At 46.4% G+C, this 22571-nt stretch overlaps 1 protein-coding gene across 1 annotated transcript in view; it reads left to right on the forward strand.

The window, feature by feature from the left end:
- The window catches only part of SNX29 (sorting nexin 29), a 66497-nt gene that overhangs the window by 15059 nt on the left and 28867 nt on the right, over nt 1-22571 (forward strand). Inside the window, exons 7-11 of the mRNA XM_032231018.1 lie at nt 578-826; nt 7855-8227; nt 10357-10475; nt 16964-17045; nt 19176-19258. Of these exons, the coding sequence (XP_032086909.1) occupies nt 578-826; nt 7855-8227; nt 10357-10475; nt 16964-17045; nt 19176-19258 (906 nt within the window). The remainder of the gene's footprint in view (nt 1-577; nt 827-7854; nt 8228-10356; nt 10476-16963; nt 17046-19175; nt 19259-22571) is intronic.

The following is a 22571-nucleotide window of genomic DNA, read 5'->3' on the forward strand; positions in this document are numbered from 1 at the left end:
CATTTGTGCTGATAAATAGTATGCTCCCTCCCATATTTGGGCATACCAGGGGTTGTGACACAATATATACATATATTCAGGATAGATAGATAGATAGATAGATAGATAGATGATAGATAGATACTGTAAGATAGATATAGATACGGTAGATAGATAGATCGATAGATGATAGATAGACAGATAGATGATAGATAGATAATAGATAGATAGATACTATAGATAGATAGATAGATAGATAGATAGATAGATAGATAGATAGATAGATAGAGGTAGATACTGTAAGATAGATAGATACTGTAGATAGATAGATACTGTAGATAGATAGATAGATAGATAGATAGATAGAGAGAGAGAGAGAGAGAGAGAGAGAGAGAGAGATAGGTAGATACTGTAAGATAGATAGATATAGATATAGATATAGATATAGATAGATAGATAGATAGATAGATAGATAGATAGATAGATAGATAGATAGATAGATATTGATTGATGATTCTTGTATGGAATAGTCCCATTCAAGTCCATATAGGCTGACCTAAAATATTGTTTTTTTTTCTTGTTTCTGCTTTATCCGAAGGGTTGAACTCTATTCTTTTTGCAATCAACATCGATAATAAGGATTTAAATGGACCAAGCAAATGCCCCCCCTCAGTCTCTGACCTTCTCAAGGAATCGACCCAGAACGTGACCTCGTTGCTGAAGGAATCCACCCAAGGCGTCAGCACCCTCTTCCGGGAGATCACGTCTTCATCCCCTGTTTCCATGCTCATCAAGTCCGATCAAGATGCTGACCTGCTACCTATTTTATCGAAGAGCGTCAGCGGTGGTATGTGCTCTTCACTTAAGGACCGGTGGCTTAGTGACTGTTTAAAGTTAGAATGACCCCCCTCCCCTCCCCAAAGTCACTTATGACCAGGTTCCGAAATTCTGACTGCTGCACAGGCAACCCTCCCCGCCCCCCCGCCATCCCACAATTGCATTATCAACATTTGGCAACCGGCTAATGTTGATGGCTCCTTGCAGGGTTCTGCAGTGATGTGATCGTAATTTACAATGTATTTTGCCAGTTTCTTGTTTCACTTAATGACCATGATGCTTGCTTCATGATTGCCACACAAAAAGTAATAAATTGAGGTCAGGTCACGTTTACATACAGGGGTGGGATTGAAAATTTTTAGCAACCAGTTCTCTGCCCAGGTGCTGGGTGGGCATGGCCATGGTGGGGGGCGTGGCCTACGCAGCCTGCACAGCTTGTGTGTGTGTGTATGTGTGTGTTTGCACTCTTCCTCAGGCTCTGGAGGCTTTTCTCGAGCCTCGGGGAGGGTGAAAATGCCTTCCCTGGGCTCCGGAGGCCGGAAACTGGCTAGTTTCCGGACTTTCAGAACTTATTTATTTATTTATTTATTTATTTATTTATTTATTTATTTATTTATTTATTTATTTATTTGTACGATTTATAGGCCGCCCAATCCTGGATGACTCCGGGCAGCTTACAACAAAGCAAAAAAGAAATAATAAAAATGAAAATAAAAACAAGTTAAAATCAACGCACATACATTCGTTGTGATCGGGGCTGGACCTCAACAATGAGGTCAACAGCCCCAGGCCTGCCGGAATAGCCAGGTTTTAACAGCTTTTCTGAAGGCCATGAGAGTGGGTAAGGTCCAGATTTCTGGGGGTAGCTCCGTGGCACGACAAAACCGTGCTTGACTAAAGCGCGCCCGATTAAACCGCATCGCTGACGTCATCAACAGGGCGACAACAGCAAGCGCGGAGAAAGAAGGGCGCTTTAAATAGCGCTTTGAAAGCAAACCTAAGGGTTAGGTTTAGGGTTAGCTTTAGGGTTAGGTTTAGGGTTAGGTTAAGGATTAGGGTTAGGTTTAGGGTTAGGTTAAGGGTTAGGTTTAGGGTTAGGTTTAGGGTTAGGTTAAGGGTTAGGTTTAGGATTAGGTTTAGGGGGGTTAGGTTTAGGGGTTAATTTTAGGTTTAGCGTTTACAGCGTGCTTCTGTCTCCGCGCTGTTGTCGCCCTGTGATGACGTCAGCTACGCGGTTTCGTCGAGCACGCTTTAGTCGAACACGGTTTTGTGGTGGAACCGGGTAGCTCATTCCAAAGTATCGGAGCAGCCACAGAGAAGGCCCTCCTCTGGAACTTTCGGAACTTCCGGTAGGCCCGTTTTTAGCCCTCCCAAAGCCCCTGCGCGGGCTCTGCACTTACCTGGCATCCAAAACAGGCCTTATGGAATCTCCTGGAAGGGGCGGGGTGGGGTTAGTGGGTGCCAGCCACTCCTTTCAAATACCGGTTTGGTGAACCAGATGTAAAATTAGCATCCGATTCTCCCGAACTGGTCTGAACCAGCTGAATCCCATCCTATTTACATATACATATAGATATTGAGAATTATCCTAAAAATACGAGTTCCAGGTGTAGTTATAAAAGAAGAAACAGACATTGCGACCTCCGGAATTTTAAATATATATCGCTCACTTCTGTTTCGTTGGCCACTGCTAATATCGTCAGAGTGTAAAAACCATTAAAGAGATATCTGCCTTTATACACTATTAATCAATTTGGCCATTGCACCCATGTTAGGCTGATCCACCCGCCTCCTACCTGTAATTAGCTTTGCTGTTTTTACATCAGGCATGTTAATCGATGCTCCTATTCCCTTCTCTCCTATTGAGCACAGCTTGAGCTGCTCATCCCCAGGGAATAATGCTGAGCTGTCTAATGTTGCTTTAATAGCATTCTCTGTATACATACACGTAATGGGATTCAAATAATTTAACAACTGGTTCTCTGCCCTAATGATTTCTTCCAGCAACCAGTTCACAAAACTGTTCAGAAAGTTAACCAGTTCTCCCGAAGTAGTGCGAACTGGCTGAATCCCACCACTGATAGACATACACACATATACACAACGTATACATACATATACACACATATACATACATATGCAAATAAATATATCTCTCTCTCTCTCTCTCACACACACACACACACACACACACAAATAAAAATCAGAGATTGGGATCCATGGTATTGGACCTGGGTACTTGAGAGACCGCCTGCTGCCAATTACCTCCACTAGACCGATTAGATCCCACAGATTAGGCCTCCTCCGAATTCCATCTGCCGGCCAGTGTCGACTGGCGACTACCCGGAGGAGAGCCTTCTCCGTGGCCGCTCCGACCCTCTGGAACGAACTCCCCGTGGAGATTCGAATCCTCTCCACCCTCCAGGCCTTCCGCAAAGCCCTTAAAACCTGGCTGTTCCGACAGGCCTGGGGCTAAAGAACTGTTGCCCCCGTCTCGAATTGGTATGACTGCTGTGTGTTTTTAATTATGCATTGTTTTGTGTTGTTTTTTAATTTTTTGTTTGTATCCCCCTTCCCTGGTTGAGTTGTGAGCCGCCCTGAGTCCCCTTCGGGGGAAAAGGGCGGCATATAAATAAAATCAACATTCAACATTCAACATCCAGCCAGTTTTCATAGGTTGAAGGAGAGAATGCAGCTTTAATATCCTGCTTCTACGAATTGGCTAGACCAAGATTTTTCTGACAAAAAGATAGTTTATTGCCCTGTGATTAAAGCATTCAACCACAAGTTAACCCCTTGAACTCAATTTGGACACCCCACAAAACCTGATTTCAACGTGGCTTAAAACGAGAGTTTGAAAATAGTAGAGCAGTCTTTTACCCTGCAGGGTCTTTGACTCGAGGATGGGGTATCCAACCTCGGCAGCTTTTTAAGACCCCGTGAACTTCGGCTCCCAGGATTCAATTCCCAGCATGGCTGGCTGGGGAATTCTGGGAGTTGAAGTCCACAGGTCTTAAAAGTTGCCAAGGTTGGTAAAATTTACACAAGCCCAAAATTTGAGAGAGAACTTTTATAAGATGTTTTATAGATGGCATTTGGATCCTAAAAAACTGGCCTGTATGTATCCGAATTTACAACCTAAATGCTGGAGATGTGATTGTCTCGATGCTACATACTATCATATATGGTGGACTTGTAAAAAGGTAAAAAGCATTTTGGATAAAAATATGGTGGATTATGCAATAATCCACAGTCATAGCAGGGAGAGGCAGATATGGCGGGGACTTTAGGGCAGGCCATCATCGGGGAAGGAGGGCTCGCTGTGTCATAGAGATCCCTCCTTCCGGCCCTAGGAGTCCCACTCCAAGGTCAGATGGCGCGAGTAATCAGGACCCTGGTCTCAGGCTGCTGTCGCTAAATGCCAGGTCTGTCGTTCATAAGGCCCCCCTCATCCGGGACTTGATAACTGATGAAGGTGCAGACCTGGCATGTATTACTGAAACATGGCTGGGCACCGAGGGAGGAGTCCCCCTCGTTGAGATATGCCCAGCCGGATTTCAGGTGCTGCATCAGCCGAGAGCCCAGGGAAGGGGTGGCGGTGTGGCTATTGTAGTCCGGGAGTCTTTAGTACCTCGTAGGATCCCTGCTCCGGAGCTTGTCGGGTGTGAGTCCCTGCTGGTGAAGCTGGACCTCAAGGGTCAAGTGGGCTGCTGCTTACGTACCTGCCTCCCAACTGCGTTGCAGCAGCCCTCCCCTCGCTCCTCGAGTCAGTAGCCGAGCTAGCAGTTGAGTTCCCTAGACTTATGGTTCTGGGGGACTTCAACTTGCCTTCGCTCGGTGAACACTCTGATGGAGCGCAGGAGTTCATGGCTTCCATGACAGCCATGGGCTTGACTCAGGTAATTCGAGGCCCAACTCACTCAGCGGGTCACACACTTGACCTCGTATTCCTCTCGGAGCAGTGGAGTTACGATCTTGGTCTGAGGGTTAATGAGATCATACCCCTGTCGTGGTCAGACCACTACCTACTGAGGCTAGACTTCCGGAGGCCAAACCCCCACCGTAGGAAGGAGGAACCGACCAGCTGGTTCCGCCCCAAGCGACTGATGGATCCTGTTAGGTTCCAGACGGAGCTTGGGGTTATTCCTGATACCCTCGCCCACAGTTCGGTGGAGACCCTCGTCGCTGCCTGGCACTCGGCAGCTTCGGAGTCTCTAGACCGGATTGCGCCACTACGGCCCCTCCGGGTCAGCGGCCCCCGGAGGCCTCCTTGGTTCACTGAGGAGCTCCGGGAGATAAAGCGCCGGAGGAGACGCCTAGAGCACTTGTGGAGGTCTGATAGGTCCGAGTCGAAGCGGGCACTTTTAACAGCATGCACCAAGGAGTATATTCGGACTCTAAGAACAGCAAAAAGAACATATATTGCCTCCTTGGTAGCGTCCGCCGAGTCCCGCCCAGCCGCCCTGTTTAGGATAACCCGCTCCCTCCTAAATAGGAGGGAGACGGGGGGCCCCTTACAGGGTAAGGCTGAGGAGTATGTCCAGTTCTTGGCGGACAAAGTTGCCCGGTTTCGAGCGGACCTGGACTCCACCCCAGTAGATCCAGCCGGGACACAAGGGGAAGACTTGGCAAACCATCTCTGGGTTGAGTTTCAGGAAGTTGCCTCTGGGGATGTGGACAAGGCGAGCTGTGAGTGCCTCCACCTGTATACTGGACCCGTGTCCCTCCTGGCTGGTTGCCAACAGCAGTGAGGTGACACGAGGTTGGATCCAGGCGGTTGTTACCGCCTCTCTTCGGGAGGGGTACTTCCCCACCGCGCTTAAGACAGCGGTGGTGAGACCCCTCCTGAAGAAACCGTCCTTGGATCCAGCTGTCCTTAATAACTATCGTCCAGTCTCCAACCTCCCCTTTGTGGGGAAGGTTGTTGAGAAGGTGGTGGCTCTCCAGCTTCAGTGTACCTTGGAGGAAGCTAACTATCTTGACCCCTTCCAGTCTGGCTTCAGACCCGGTTACAGCACAGAAACCGCTTTGGTCGCATTGACCGATGATCTCTGGAGAGCTAGGGATGGAGGCCATGCTTCCATCCTAGTTGTCCTTGACCTCTCAGCGGCTTTCGATACCATCGACCATGGTATCCTTCTGCGACGACTGCGGGAGATAGGGGTGGGCGGCACTGTTTTGCAGTGGTTCTCCTCCTATCTCTTGGACAGGTCGCAGTCGGTGTTGGTAGGGGGGCAGAGATCGTCCCTGAGGCCCCTAACTTATGGGGTGCCGCAGGGGTCGGTCCTATCCCCCCTACTATTTAACATATACATGAAACCGCTGGGCGAGATCATTCGGAGGCACGGGATAAAATACCACCAATATGCGGACGATACACAGTTGTATCTGTCCGCCCCGTGCCAACTCAATGAAGCGGTGGACGTGATGAACCGGGGTCTTGAGGCCGTTAAAGACTGGATGAGAGCAAACAAGCTGATACTCAACCCAGACAAGACCGAGTGGCTGTTGTGTTTTCCTCCCAAAAATTTGACCAACGTACCATCACTCAGGCTGGGGGGACAAAATCTACACCCCTCAGAAAGGGCCCGCAACTTGGGAGTCCTCCTGGACCCACAGCTGACTTTTGACCACCATCTTTCAGCTGTGACCAGGGGGGCATTTGCCCAGGTTCGCCTGGTGAGCCAGTTGCGGCCCTACCTGAATCGGGAGGCCCTCACAACAGTCACTCGAGCCCTTGTGATCTCCAGGCTGGAATACTGCAATGTGCTCTACATGGGGCTGCCCTTGAAGAGCATCCGGAGACTTCAGCTAGTCCAGAATGCGGCCGCGCGAGTGATCGTGGGCGCACCACGGTTCGCCCACATAACACCGATCCTCCGTGAGCTGCACTGGCTACCTGTCGATCTCCGGGTGCACTTCAAGGTCCTACTCACCACCTATAAAGAGCTCCATGGTAGAGGATCTGGCTATTTGAGAGACCGCCTTCTGCCAATTACCTCCCTGCGTCCCATCAGATCGCATAGAGTTGGCCTCCTCCGTATTCCATCCGCCAGTCAGTGCCGACTGGCGACTACTCGGAGGAGAGCCTTCTCTGTTGCGGCTCCGACACTATGGAACAATCTCCCCGTGGAGATTCGTACCCTCACCACCGTCCAGGCCTTCCACACAGCCCTCAAGAACTGGCTAGCCCGTCAGGCCTGGGGATAATCTTATTTCGCCCCTCCCGAATGTCGAGTGAATGTTGAGTTTTACTGTTTAATTTACTTTTGTTCACATCTCTTTTTGTATTTGTCCTACACTCCCTTTCCCCTTTTATTGTAAGCCGCCCTGAGTCCCCTCAGGGAAAAGGGCGGCCTATAAATGTGCAATAAATACAAAATACAAATACAAATACAAATGTTCTTTTAAAAAGGATAAAGTTTACTCCTCAGTTATTCTTGTTAGGTATAATTACTGATTGTATAGTTATAGAGACTATTTGATTTTGCATTTAATAACGGCAGCAAGACTGCTGGTGGCGCAATACTGGAAGAAGGAAGATTTGCCTACTATTCAAGAATGGACATTAAAAGTAACAAACCTAGCAGAGATGGCTAAATATCAGCATATCTCAAAGACCAATCAAATGAGAGATATAAACTGGAGTGGAGAAGATGGATTGACTATACTCAAAATAAATATGGGACTAAGAAATTCCAGATAGCTTATGACTGAAGAAACAAGGAATGATATAATCTGTTTAGAGCTAGCCTAGCAAAGAGGAGTTAAAGCTCAAATGAAAGATGATACTAATTTTTTTTAAAGTTTATCTTAGAATATCTTTGTTAAAGATTTATACCCTGTATTGGTTCTGGGAAGTCGGGGGGGGGGGAAGATTGGGGGGGTGGGATTTGGGTGGGGAGGGTAGGGGAAGGGAGGTAAATATTTGTAAAAGTTTTGTTTTCAAAATTTTCAGTTTAAAAAAAAAGTTGCCAAGCTTGGACCCCTCCGAGTTAAAGTCTTTCCTTTGTGGGGGCCACCCTTTCCTCCCTTCAGATTTAAAATGCCGGAAAGACCGCACGAAGAAAAAGAAGAAAATCACAAAAATCATTTTGTTCGACGACGAAGAGGGCCAACTTTCGGGGACCCCCTACCGGGGTACAGCAGCAGGAGAAGACTCCGAAGACGGCTTCGACAGACTTCCAGCCTCGGCGGCTTCTTCGCTAACTGAACAGACGGATCTTCTTCTGCCCGGCAACCAGGATGGGTCATCGCTGAAGCATCATTCTGAGTACCTGAACGGAGATTGCAGCTACCTGAAGCTGGATGTCAAAAGCATAGATGATGAAGAGGCCGAAGAAAACGAGGAGAATCGGGCCAGAACATTGAGGCATCACGGCGGGATAGAAGACACACAGGTGCTCACAAAGTGAGTCTGGGCCAAATACAGGTAGTCCTCGCTTACGACCGAGTTTACGATGGACAGCCTCACCCCCACCCCCCAAAAAAGTAGCAAAAGCACTTAGTAAAGGCAATGTTGCTTTCCAGCCCTCTCTAAGCAGTTTACAGAGTCAGCCTCTTGCCCCCCAACAGTTTGGGTCCTCATTTTACCGACCTCACAAGGACGGAAGGCTGAGTCAACCTTGAGCCTGGTGAGGTTTGAAGTGGCACTCAGAGCCCTCTCTGTGGGCAAGCGTGCCATCTGCCAGCTGCTTTCCGGCGCGCAAGTGCACCAGCCATCTGGTCTTTGCAGGCACTGGAGCACCGGACAATGGCCTGATATTGGGCTGAAAAATGCCTCCCCAAAACAGGCCATTTTTGGGGGTGCTTTCAGGCAATTTCTGAGCTGTTTTGGATCATTTTTCAGGCTGTTTTGGGCTGTGTTTGGCCCGTTTTAAGGGTGTTTTTGGGACATTTTCAGGCCAAAAGCAGCTCGAAAGCAGCCTGAAAACTGCCCCCAAAACAGTCTGAAAATGTCCTGAAAAACAGCCAAAAAAAATGGCCAAAACCAGCCAAAAAACAGGCATGCGCACACCAGCCAGCTGGTCTTTTGGCTTCCAGTGCTCCAGCGCACGCATGTGCACATACATGCATGCCCGTTCTGGTTCAGGCACTTGGTCCCAAAAAGGTTCTCCATCCCTGTTATGTGATATACAATAACAGAGTTGGAAGGGACCTTGGAGGTCTTCTAGTCCAATCCCCTGCCTAGGCAGGAAACCTGTTTCAGACAAATGGCTGTCCAACATCTTCTTAAAGACTTCCAGTGTTGGGGCATTCACAACTTCTGGAGGCAAGCTGTTCCATTGATTAATTGTTCTCAATGTCAGAAAATTTCTCTTTAGTTCTAAGTTGCTTCTTTCTAATAGCAATAGCAATACTTATATACCGCTTCATAGGGCTTTCAGCCCTCTCTAAGCAGTTTATAGAGTCAGCATATTGCCCCCAACAACAATCCGGGTCCTCATTTTACCCACCTCGGAAGGATGGAAGGCTGAGTCAACCTTGAGCCTGGTGGGATTTGAACAGCCGAACTGCTGAACTGCAGTCAGCTGAAGTAGCCTGCAGTGCTGCATTTAACCACTGCGCCACCTTGGCTCTTTCAATCCTTGATCCTTGATTAGTTTCCAACCATTGCTTCTTAACCTGCCCTCAGGTGCCTTGGAGAATAGTTTGACTCCCTCTTCTTTGTGGCAGCCCCTGAGATCTTAGAACACTGCTATCATGTCTCCCCTAGTCCTTCTTTTCATTAAACTAGACATATCCAGTTCCTGCAACCGTTCTTCGTATGTTTTAGTCTCCAGTCCCCTAATCCTCTTTCTTGCTCTTCTCTGCCCTCTTTCTAGTCTCCACATCTTTTCTACATCGTGGCGACCAAAACTGAATGCCGTATTCCAAGTGTGGCCTTAGCAAAGCATTATAAAGTGGTATTAACCCTTCACGTGATCTTGATTCTATCCCTCTGTTGATGCAGCCTAGAACTGTATTGGTGTTTTTGGCAGCTGCTGCACACGGCTGGCTCCTATTTAAATGGTTGTCCACTAGGACTCCAAGATCCTTCTCACAGTGACTACTATTGAGTATCATGTATTTTGTCATCTACGTGAGAAATCCAAGAAGCTGCCTCCTTTTTCTCCCTCCCAGGTTTTGCCTTAGAAATCTGACAACCACTTTGTAGAATTTGTTAAATGTTGTTAACTAACTAGACCGGCTTTTGAACTTAACATTTCATAGAAAGGCCACTATTGTGGTTTAACCAGCAGTGACCAACCTTGGCCACTTATAAGACTTGTGGACTTCAACTCCCAGAATTCCCCAGCCAGCCAAGCTGGCTGGGGAATTCTGGGAATTGAAGTCCACAAGTCTTAAAAGTGCCAAGGTTGGACACCCGTCTGTGTTAGACTGGAAGCCTTTAAGAAGATGTAGGATAGCCATTTGTCTGGAACAGGTTTCCTGCCTAGGCAGGGGGTTGGACTAGAAGACCTCCAAGGTCCCTTCCAACTTCCGTCTGTGTCCTTTTCCACCACTTACTATTTTTGGGGGTTTGTCTTAATTAACTAGACCCGCTGAAGGTGTGACGACCCATTCGCTGGTTTGCACGGGGGCGCCTCTACAAATGCTGAACGATGACACGGATGAACTATTCCCAGTTAGCGCTGTGGGATCTTTCTCCCAGACTGGTAAGTAGGTTTGATAGCACTAAATCCCTGTTGTGGCCCACCAGCGGCCAGTGGAGCTGGCAGCAAATTCGGACAGTGAGGAGGTTGGGGAGGAACATGGGCCAGTCCTGGAGTCTGGGGAAGGCTCTGATGAGGGCTCTGTGTCAGAGGCAGAGAGGGGGCCAGGGCCATCTGACAGTTATCAGCTGCCTTCAGAGTAAGACATCAGTGAGGCAGAGGAACAGCTGGAGCCTGTTCCCAGGGTGCGCATGTGCAGAGTTGCCAGATGAAGGGAACAGCTAAAGAACAGGTGTCAATTTGGGAGTAAGGCCACAGGTGGATGGTGAATGGCCCCTCCCAGAGGAAATAAAAGAGGAGCGAAAGGGGAGTGGAGTTTGCAGGAGACAATTAGTCCGCTTAATTGGTTTGTGACTCTCCGAGACTCCTTGCCAAGTTTTGCAGATATCGGCCTGGCAGCTTTCCAAGACAGATAAGGTCTGTGACTGTAAACCCTCCCTTGAAAGACTTTGCGGGATGTGAATGAGCCAAATTCAGTCAATTAATAAAAAGATTTTTTGTTGGGACAAGGAGTTTGCTTCCTGCTCCTGGGAAGCCTCGGTCAGAACAATCCCTTCTTTGGTCCCAAAGGGGCTTTTTCCAATTTGGCACTTGGGCTTTCTTGCTTTTTTATTTTTTCCTTTGAAAACGTTTCAAAGGAAACGGAACTGACCATCACACAAACCCTGTGGTCACTTGACCAGAATTGAGTTGCTTGGCCAAACATGTAATCCTCGACTTAACAACCGTTGCGTTTGTTCGAAGTTAACAACGGCGCTGTAAGAAGTGAGTTATGACCGTTTTACATACTTACGACTGTTGCAGCATCCCCGTGTTCAAGGGATCAAAATTCAGATGCTTGGCAACTGGCATGTACTTAGGACGGTTGCAGCCAACCATCATCATGTGATTCTCTTTTGCGTCTTCCTGACAAGCCAAGTCAATGGGGAAGCCAGTTCCACTTAACAACCGTGTTGCTGACTTGACAACTGCAGTGATTCGCTTAACAAGTGTGGAAAGAAAGATTGTAAAATGGGGCAAAATTCACTTAACAACCGTCTTGTTTAGCAATGGAAATTTTGAGCTCAGTTGTGGTTGTAAATCGAGGACTACTTATAGCAGTGTTGAAATTCAATTTTTTTTACTACTGGTTCTGTGGGCGTGGCTTGGTATGGCTTGGTGGGTGTCGCTTAGTGGGCGTGGCAGGGGAAGGTTACTGCAAAATCTCTATTCCCACCCTACTCTGCGACCAGCCAGAGGTGGCATTTGCCGGTTCTCCGAACTACTCAAAATTTCCGCTACCGGTTCTCCGAACTACTCAAAGTTTCCACTACCGGTTCTCCAAGCTACTCAAAATTTCTGCTACCGGTTCTCCGAACTACTCAAAATTTCTACTACCGGTTCTCCAAACTACTCAAAATTTCTGCTACCGGTTCTCCAAACTACTCAAAATTTCCGCTACCGGTTCTCCGAACTACTCAAAATTTCTGCTACCGGTTCTCCAAACTACTCAAAATTTCCGCTACCGGTTCTCCGAACTACTCAAAATTTCCACTACCGGTTCTCCGAACTACTCAAAATTTCCACTACTGGTTCTCCGAACTACTCAAAATTTCCACTACTGGTTCTCTGAACTACTCAAAATTTCCGCTACTGGTTCTCTGAACTACTCAAAATTTCCGCTACTGGTTCTCTGAACTACTCAAAATTTCCACTACTGGTTCTCCGAACTACTCAAAATTTCCGCTACCGGTTCTCCGAACTACTCAAAATTTCCGCTACCGGTTCTCCGAACTACTCAAAATTTCCACTACCGGTTCTCCGAACTACTCAAAATTTCCGCTACCGGTTCTCCGAACTACTCAAAATTTCCACTACCGGTTCTCCGAACTACTCAAAATTTCTGCTACCGGTTCTCCGAACTACTCAAAATTTCCGCTACCGGTTCTCCGAACTACTCAAAATTTCTGCTACCGGTTCCCCGAACTAGTCAAAATTTCCGCTACCGGTTCTCCGAACTACTCAAAATTTCTGCTACCGGTTCTCCAAACTACTCAAAATTTCCGCTACCGGTTCTCCAAACTACTCAAAATTTCTGCTACCGGTTCTCCGAACTACTCAAAATTTCCGCTACCGGTTCTCCGAACTACTCAAATTTTCCACTACCGGTTCTCCGAACTACTCAAAATTTCCACTACTGGTTCTCCGAACTACTAAAAATTTCCGCTACCGGTTCTCCGAACTACTCAAACTTTCCACTACTGGTTCTCCGAACTACTAAAAATTTCCGCTACCGGTTCTCCGAACTACTCAAAATTTCCACTACCGGTTCTCCGAACTACTCAAAATTTCCACTACCAGTTCTCCGAACTACTCAAAATTTCCACTACTGGTTCTCCAGAACCTGTCAGAACCTGCTGGATTTCACCCCTGACTTATAGGCTTTTTTAAAGTGACTATGTTGCTAACTTCTGCCAAATTCCAGCATTTTAGTGCTGAAGTTGCATAACATAGGAACTTAAAAAAGAAAAGAATTCTATGCCAGCTAGTCATTTTATACAAATTATGCTTTTATTTCCTTCCCACGCCATTCATTATGGGGAATTCCAACGCAGCGGGCAATTTAGAGCATGAATTATTTAAAAATCTAATAGAGAAGAGGGAAAGCCATTAGGCAGCAGCCATAAAAGAAAAGAAAGCAATAATAAAATTCAATTACGCCCAGGACAAGTTGGTCGAAGGGAGAGTTCGTGTTTAGGACATTAGAGCTTATACAAGGAAGGTTAGGCCTCGAGGCTATAAAATTGTAGGAAGAAAAGTTTGTATCCGTTTGTTTTCATTTCCCATTTCCCTAGCACCAAATATGCTGATCCCTGGCTATCAAAAACTGTCTGTGTGTCTGTCTGTCTGTGTCTCTGTCTCTCTCCCTCTGTCTGTCTATCATCTATCTATCTATCTATCTATCTATCTATCTATCTATCTATCTATCTATCTATCTATCTATCATCTATCTATCATCTATCATCTATCATCTCCTACCTACTTACCTATCTCCTATCTATCTACATCTATCTATCTATCTATCTATCTATCTATCTATCTATCTATCTATCATCTATCTATCATCTATCATCTATCATCTCCTACCTACTTACCTATCTCCTATCTATCTACATCTATCTATCTATCTATCTATCTATCTATCATCTATCTATCATCTATCTATCATCTATCTATCATCTATCATCTATCATCTATCATCTCTCTCTCTCTCTCTATCTATCTATCTATCTATCTATCTATCTATCTATCTATCTATCATCTATCTATCATCTATCTCTCTATCTGTCTGTCTATCTCTCTATCTCTCTATCTATCTATCATCTATCATCTATCTATCATCTATCTATCTATCTATCTATCTATCTATCTATCTATCATCTATCTATCATCTATCATCTCTCTATCTATTCTATCATCTATCTATCTATCTATCTATCTATCTATCTATCTATCTATCTATCTATCTATCTATCATCTATCTATCATCTATCATTTATCCCCATCTATCTATCTATCTATCTATCTATCTATCTATCTATCTATCTATCTATCTATCTATCTATCATCTATCTATCATCTATCATCTCTCTATCTATTCTATCTATCATCTATCTATCATCTCTCTATCTATGTATCATCTATCTATCTATCTATCTATCTATCTATCTATCTATCTATCTATCTATCTATCTATCTCCTATCTACTTACCTATCTCCTATCTATCTACATCTATCTATCTATCTATCTATCTATCTATCTATCTATCTATCTATCTATTATCTATCTTCATCCATCCATCCATCCATCTCTGGTGAAGGATAGCCAAAGGAGGTCTGAAGACATAACCAAGTTGACAATCTAAAACTAGGTTTTCAAATAGTGTTCAGCTGTGGTTTGTTTAACCATCACCTTTGAGTAGAGTAGAGTAGATTAGAAGAGGGAGTGGAGTAGAGCAGAGTAGAATAGAGTATGGAATAGAAAATAGAAGAGATGAGTAGAGTAGAAGAGAAGAGTGAGTAGAGCAGAGTAGAATAGTATGGAATAGAAAATAGAATAGACAAGTAAAGTAGAGTAGAGTAGGGTAGGGCAGGGTAGGGCAGGACAGGACAGGACAGGACAGAACAGAACAGAACAGAACAGAACAGAACAGAACAGAACAGAACAGAACAGAACAGAATTCTTTATTGGCTAAGTGTGATTGGACACACAAAATAATTTGTCTCCAGTGCATAAGGTCACAGTGTACATACAAGCAACAAGTGATAAGCATTTAGTTTGCAGATAATTGCAGAGAGAGAGGGGGGGGGAGGGAGGGAGGGAGAGAGAGAGAGAGAAAGAGGTGTTAATGTACGACAGCTAAAAACCAGAAAGAATTTAGTAGCACCTTTTCCAAGTAACATTTCTTTTTTTTTCTCAAGGTATAATAAGTTTTAATGAAAAGTTTAACACCTTTTAATAAAACCTGTTAGTTGGAAAAAGTGCTGCCAGACTCCTTCCAGTGTTCCATTTAAGGTATTGTTAATTTCTCCACTTCAAAATTTGCAACCGGAGGGGAATTTCCCCGACACAGAATGAGTTTGGAGTGGAATGTGACGAGTCAGCACCCAAAAGAGAATGTGTGAGAATGTGGGCGATAACAGAATGGCAGAATGACTGAGTTGGAAGGGACCTTGGAGGTCTTCTAGTCCAACTCCCTACTCAAGCAGGACACCCTGAAAGACGATTTCAGACAAAGGGTTGTCCAACATCATCTTAAAAACCTCCAGTGTTGGAGCATTCACAACTTCCGGAGGAAGGTTGTTCCACTGATTCATTGTTCTAAACTGTCAGGAAATTTCTCTTTAGTTCTAGGTTGCTTCTCTCCTTGATTAGTTTCCACCCATTGCTTCTTGTCCTGTCCTCTGGTGCTTTGCAGAATAGCCAGGGCTGGGCTTAAAAAATTGCAGCAATGGGTTCGCTGTCCCGTGACTGGGTGGGCGTGGTCACAGTGGGCATGGCCTAATCACCTCCTGCACCATGGTGTGTGTGTGTGTTTCACCCTCCCCAGGCTCCGGAGGCTTTCCCTGAGTCTCCGGGAGGGCGAAAACTGCTTTTCCCTGGGTTCCGGACAGGCCCATTGTCAGCCTCTACTTCGCTTGCTGCTATCGGCTGCCATAGAAACGGGGAGGGAGGGGGCTTGTGGTATTTGGGATGGGAAACTTATGGTGCTGGAGCAGTTATCAGGAGGGAGTTTGTTCTCACCCTCACCCATCTCACCCATGCTAATGGCCTGTGTTTGGACCTAGTCAAGGTCAACCATCTAACCTTACCCATTAAATGAGGGTTTTGAAGATGCACCCCACATGACACCTTTGGGAGTTCCCGATTGGTCATTGGGTTGGGGTGATTGGGGGGGAGGGGGTCTGGCAATGTTCGGTGCCTTTTTGATTCAGATCTTGCTTTCTTTCCGCTGCTATCTTTTCATAACCATACTTCATAAAAGTATCTGTCAGCGTTCCAAGTATCATGTAGAATTAAATCAGAGTCCAAGGCAAAATGATCCTTAAAGTTCCAATTTAATAAAGCAGACATCTTAGCACATTGCTGTGGAAATCCCAATTCTGGAAATGACATCAGAATCCCACCCAGTTAAAAGTTCATGATCTTGTCCCCACACCCACAAATCCATCACATGGTCCAATCGTCTTCTTCCACACTGGCATCTCCACCCAGCTGCTTCTGATCCGGTGTAAAAGTGCGGAGACAAAAGATGACCTTGGTCTTCTAGTAAAGAATGACAACAATACATTCCACAATCCTACTCCTGTCTATTCCCCCCTCCCATCAACTATACTAATGAAACAGCATAATGAAATAAGAGAAAGTGTGGCAGGCCAAAATTCTAAAAGGAATATAATTGCAGGCCTGACAGTATCTTTAATTCCACAAACAATGGAGTTGGGAGTTTTCTTTCTTGGTTATTGAAGGAGGCACGCATGACACCCATTTCCGGACTTCCGGAACTTCCAGTTGGCCCGTTTCCCCCCCCCCCCTCCACGAGTCTCTGCGCTGACTCTGCACTTACCTGACATGATGAACAGGCCGCTGGAGATTCCTGGGAAAAGGTGGGGTGGGTGTGGCCAGCCAGGGGTGGCATTTGGGGGTTCACTGAACTGGGCAGAATCCTAGCCAGAGGAGCGCCCGAACCTGTGCGAACCCCTAGCAGCCCACCCATGAGGATAGCTGGCCTGCCTCTTCTTTGTGGCAGCCCCTGAGATATTGGAAGACTGCTGTCGTGTCACCTTTAGCCCTTCTTTTGTGTCTGTGTGTAGAGTTGAAAAAAGGGAAGAGGATGAGAATGTGCCATGTTTTTTCTTTTACTAACACATGTTTCTATCGGCTACTTTAGAAAATCTGGAGGACGGCAACGAACCTGAAAATGCAGATTTTTCAGTGGAATTGACTGAGAGCAGCGCTGAATTGCACTACAGGTAACTGCATTCAGTTTTGGTCGCCACGATGTAGAAAAGATGCGGAGACTGTAGAAAGTGCAGAGAAGAGCAACCAAGAGGATTAGGGGACTGGAGGCTAAAACATATGAAGAACGGTTGCAGGAACTGGGTATGTCTAGTTTAATGAAAAGAAGGACTAGGGGAGACATGATAGCACTGTTCCAATATCTCAGGGGCTGCCACAAAGAAGAGGGAGTCAAGCTATTCTCCAAAGCACCTGAAGGTAGAACAAGAAGCAATGGGTGGAAACTAATCAAGGAGAGAAGCAACTTAGAACTAAGGAGAAATTTCCAGACAATTACAACAATTAATCAGTGGAACAACTTGCCTCTAGAAGTTGTGGATGCTCCAACACTGGAGGTTTTTAACAAGAGACTGGAAAACCATTTGTCTGAAGCGTTGCAGGGTTTCCTGCCTAGGCAGGGGGTTGGACTAGAAGACCTCCAAGGTCCCTTCCAACTCTGCTATTGCATTGAAAGAATCAATTAAAAGGTCGTTCAGCAAAATCACCAGGCTACAGATTGCCGTTGACTTGCAACGTTTCATTGAGTGACTGTTCAAAGTTTCAGCAGCACTGAAAGATGGGACTCATTTTTCCTGCCATCTTTTCTTTTGGATTCTTTGGCCTGCCACCCCCTTTCTATTATTCTGCTATGAATTTTCTATGGTGGGAAAGTGGGAGGGGGGAATTGTACGGAATTAGATGATAGGTAGCCATAACAACATTCTTTCTAGAAAGCCAAGGTCATCCTTTGTCTCTGCACCTCTGCACCTGGCCGGAACTGGATGGGTGGAAGCTGCCAGCATGGCAGTGGGAGATTGGACCATGTGATGGGACTAATGGGTGTGGGGGCAAGATCGTGAACTTTTATCTGGGTGGGGAAAACCGGGAAGCGTTCAGATTCGGGTTTTCCCAGATGTGCCAACATGTCTCTCATAATAAATTGGAACTTTGAACAATACTTTGCCTTGGACTCTGATTTAATTTTGGATGCTGTTTGGAACCCCTGACATTTCCACGCTCAGGACCGTCGTTGCAGCATCCCCAAGGTCACATGGTCAAAATTCAGCCGCTTGGCCATCTTAGATTCATACGTCTTGATACCAGAGTTTCGATTCGAACGATGTAGTGGTCCGTGTTGGCTACAGAAGACTTCCTTGGATAGCAAAGGCCATGTTAATGGGAATTGAGAGTTCCACTCTGCCAAGGCTCCTAGTGGGTGATTTGATGAAGCTGGAGTGAATTATTTGCGACTCCTGCTTCAGTTCTTCCAATTGTTTTAGGTCAGTGATGGCGAGTGCCCAAAAGGGAGCACTTCTAGTGCGCATAGCACTTTTTGTACGCGTGCACCAGTGGTGGGATTCAAATAATTTAATACCGGTTCTCTGCCCTAATGACCAGCTGAGTAGGTGTGGCTCAGTAGTCATGTGACTGGGTGGGCGTGGCCAACTCAACATCACTCACATTGATGGGCGCTTCACCTTAGCTGTTACAATGTAATAAGGGTTAACCGGAGAGGCAGTTCCTGTAAGCAGGGCAACAAAGATGAGGCTAGAAATAACACCAGAATGTTTCCTTCCTGCCTTCCTTACAGGATTAGCCCTGTAAAGTGGTGAAAAAACAAAATGAGATTTCTTCCAACAACCGGTTCTCTGAACTGCTTAGAAAGTTAACAACCGGTTCTCCCAAATAGGTGCGAACTGGCTGAATCCCACCACTGGCGTGCACGCTCATCTAGGCCGCAACCAGGAAGAGGAGCTGCCCAGGGGCATGCACGTGTCAGGAAACATACTTCTGGCTCCTGGTGCGCGCCAGCAAGCCTTCCAGTGACTGCCGCGCATGCGCGCATGCCGATCCGCCGGCCAGCACGCATGCTCACACCAGGAAATTGAAGACCGGCTCTTCCGGTTTCCAGCACTGCCGCATGCACGCCAGCTGATCGTCGTGTGCGCATGCGCGCCAGGGGACCCGGAGGAGGAATGGGCGATGGGGGGTGCGCCAGGCAACATGGCTCCGCGTGCCACTTCAGACATGCTTGCCATAGGTTCGACATCACGGTTTTAGGTTGCGCTTTTGCTTTTAGCCAATCTCCCTCTCTGTTTTTACAGGGTAGAAACCAGCTCTCCCGTCCACAAGAATGCATTAACCGAACTTCTGCCTTCCGATAGCATGCCAGAATCCATGACTGTGGGTAGGTAGCTCTTCAACCATACTTGGAATTTATTTTTGTTTTTGTTTCTAATCCTTTGGATCGTTAGGAAAAAAAGTTTTGTCCAAACACGTTGCCAACTGGGGAGACCCTCAACGCTAGGGTTGTTGAAGCTTTGTATTCACTGCTTGTTGTTGTTTTGTGAGTTGTGAAGTCGTGTCCGACCCATCGCGACCCCATGGACAACGTTCCTCCAGGCCTTCCTGTCCTCTCCCATCCTCTGGAGTCCATTGAAGCCCACACCGTGGCTGCTCCAGCCCTCTGGAACGATCTCCCCATGGAGATCCGGACCCTCACCACCCTTCAGGCTTTCTGCAAAGCCATTAAGACCTGGCTGTTCCGGCAGGCCTGGGGCTGATGAGTTCCCAGCCCCACTCGAATTGTTGCGACTGTTGCTTGTTTTTAACTTGTTTTGTCTCCTGTTTTGTTGTTTGTATTCCCCCCCCCCCACACCTTTGTTTGTTAGCCGCTCTGAGTCCCTCGGGAATAGGGCGGCATACAAATGGAATAAACATTTCCAAACAAACATTTCCAAAACACCGACTGCTTTGGGGACTCCATCCAGCCATCTCATTTTCTGTCGTCCCCTTTTTCTTCTTTTGCCCTCCATCGTTCCCAGCATGAGGCTCTTCTCCAGGGAGTCCTTCTTCCTTCTCATTAGGTGGCCAAAGTCTTTGAGTTTCCTCTTCAGGATCTGGCCTTCTCAAGAGCAGCCAGGGTGGATCGCCTCTAGGACTGACCAGTTGGATGGCCTTGCAGTCCTTCTTCTTTTGCCCTCCATCGTTCCCAGCATGAGGCTCTTCTCCAGGGAGTCCTTCTTCCTTCTCATTAGGTGGCCAAAGTCTTTGAGTTTCCTCTTCAGGATCTGGCCTTCTGAAGAGCAGTCAGGGTGGATCTCCTCTAGGACTGACCGGTTTGATTGTTGCTGCTAAATATTTTTTTGCCTAAACCACAAATATTTAACTTCAGAACTGAAGGAGGGACCAAACTGCTCAATCGAGGCTATTCTAGTATTAGGAGATGGAACTCCTAACTGTGTGAATGCTACTCGACTGATTATATTTTATAAACCTCATCATAGTACAGGTAGACATAACTTAACAACAGTTCGTTTAGTGACTGATGAAGTTACAACGGCGCTGAAAAAAGTGACTTACGACCATTTTTCACAATTGCAACCTCATGTGGTCATGTCATCAATACAGGTACAGATTAACAGAGTTGGAAGGGACCTTGTAGGTCATCTAGTCCAACCCCCCTGCCCGCCCAAGCAGGAGACCATACACTATTTCTGACACATGGCAGTCCAGTCCCTTCTTGAAAGCTTCCAATGTTGGAGCATTCACAACTTCTGGAGGCAAGTTGTTCCATGGGTTGATTGGTGTCACTGTCAGAAAATTCCTTCTTATTTCTAGGTTGAATCTCTCCTGGGTCAGTTTCCATCCATTATTCCTTGTCTGGCCTTTGGGTGTTTTGGAAAATAGCTTGACCCCCTCCTCTCTGTGGCAGCCCCTCAAGTATTGGAAGACTGCTATCATGTCTCCCCTGGTCCTTCTCTTCACTAGACTAGCCATGCCCAGTTCATACAGCCGTTCTTCATAAGTTTTAGCCTCCAGCCTTTGCTCATTTTAGATAGATTCAGATTAACAGAGTTGGAAGGGACCTTGTAGGTCATCTAGTCCACCCCCCACCCAAGCAGGAGACCCTACACCATTTCTGACAGATGGCAGTCCAGTCTCTCCTTGAAAGCTTCCAGGGATGAAGCTCCCACAACGTCCGAAGGCAACTTCTGTTCCTTCAATGGATTGTTCTCACTGTCAGAAAATTCCTCCTTATTTCCAGGTTGAATCTCTCTTTGGTCAGTTTCCATCCGTTATTCCTTGTCTGGCTTTCGGGTCCTTTGAAAAATAGCTTGACCCCCTCCCCCTCTCTGTGGCAGCCCCTCCAATATTGCAACACTGCTATCATGTCTCCCCTGGTCCTTCTCTTCACTAGACTAGCCAGGCCCAGTTCCTGCAACCATTAATAATCTGTTTAGATGCTTGGCATCTAAATATTTAGATGCTTTGGCAACTGACTCATACTTCTGACGGTTGAGGTATCCCGGGGTCACGTGATCCCCTTTTGTGACCCTCCGACAAGCAAAGTCAAATGGGGAAGTCAGTTTCGCTTAACAACCACGTTACTTACGTAACAACGGCAACGATTCACTTAACGACAGTGACACGAAAGGTCGTAAAATGGTGGCAAAACTCAACAAAATGTTTCACTTAGCCCCCCCCCCAAAATTGGGCTCAATTGTGGTCGTAAGTCGAGGACTACCGCTAATTTTGCAGCACCAGGCCAACCAGTCCTTCTTCGAGAAAGGTTTTCGAGCCAAGGAAGGTGTAGTAACATCGGTTGTCCAGGAGGGGGCAGTATTGCCTTTGTGTTTTGCTGATTCTGTATAGCTGTATTCAGCAATTGGATTTTTTCCCCTAGAAGCTTTGGGCATTTAAGTGGATGACAGTAAACTTGATTGGCAGACACCTGGGAAGATGACTTCCTTCACTGTCCCTAGCCTTAAAAAAAACAACAACTCATCGGGGTTGTGAATGTTTTTTAAAAAAACAACAACGATCCAGAAGAGGTGCTCGCACGAATGCTATAAATCCCTGGTGTTCATTGAAATGAGTAACTTTTCTCCTCCTGGTATCTACATGACCTTGCAAAAGAGGTGATGTTTGCTTTGAGAGCCGCAATAACTCGCTTGATGGAGTTTCTTGAAGCAGCAGCTTTTGTTTGACTAATTCTGGGGGCTTTTTTGGCGGGCCGAAGTTTGAAAAAAGTTGGACAACTTCGATGAACAGCAGAGGGAATGCGATGTTCGCACAAATTCTGAATGCACTCCTTCTGCACTCCTTCGTGAAGTTGGTGAAACTCTCAAGTTTATGATACTGATTTTGGGATCCAATCTGGTGTCAAAAGTACCTTAGCTTGAATAAGAGCTAGTTGCTGCATGCCCTCCATAAAATGCTTGGGGTTGCCGATCATGATCGAACTGCTGGCAGTCAGCAGAGTTAGCCTGCATTACTGCATTCTGACCACTACACACCATGGATGGATGGATGGATGGATGGAAGGAAGGAAAGAAGGAAGGAAGGAAGGAATAGCAATAGCAATAGCAGTTAGATTTGTATACCGCTTCATAGGGCTTTCAGCCCTCTCTAAGCGGTTTACAGAGTCAGCATATTGCCCCCAACAACAATCCGGGTCCTCATTTTACCCACCTCGGAAGGATGGAAGGCTGAGTCAA

Source organism: Thamnophis elegans, chromosome 14 (genome assembly GCF_009769535.1).
Source record: "Thamnophis elegans isolate rThaEle1 chromosome 14, rThaEle1.pri, whole genome shotgun sequence".
In the NCBI taxonomy this organism is placed as follows: Eukaryota; Metazoa; Chordata; class Lepidosauria; order Squamata; family Colubridae; genus Thamnophis; species Thamnophis elegans.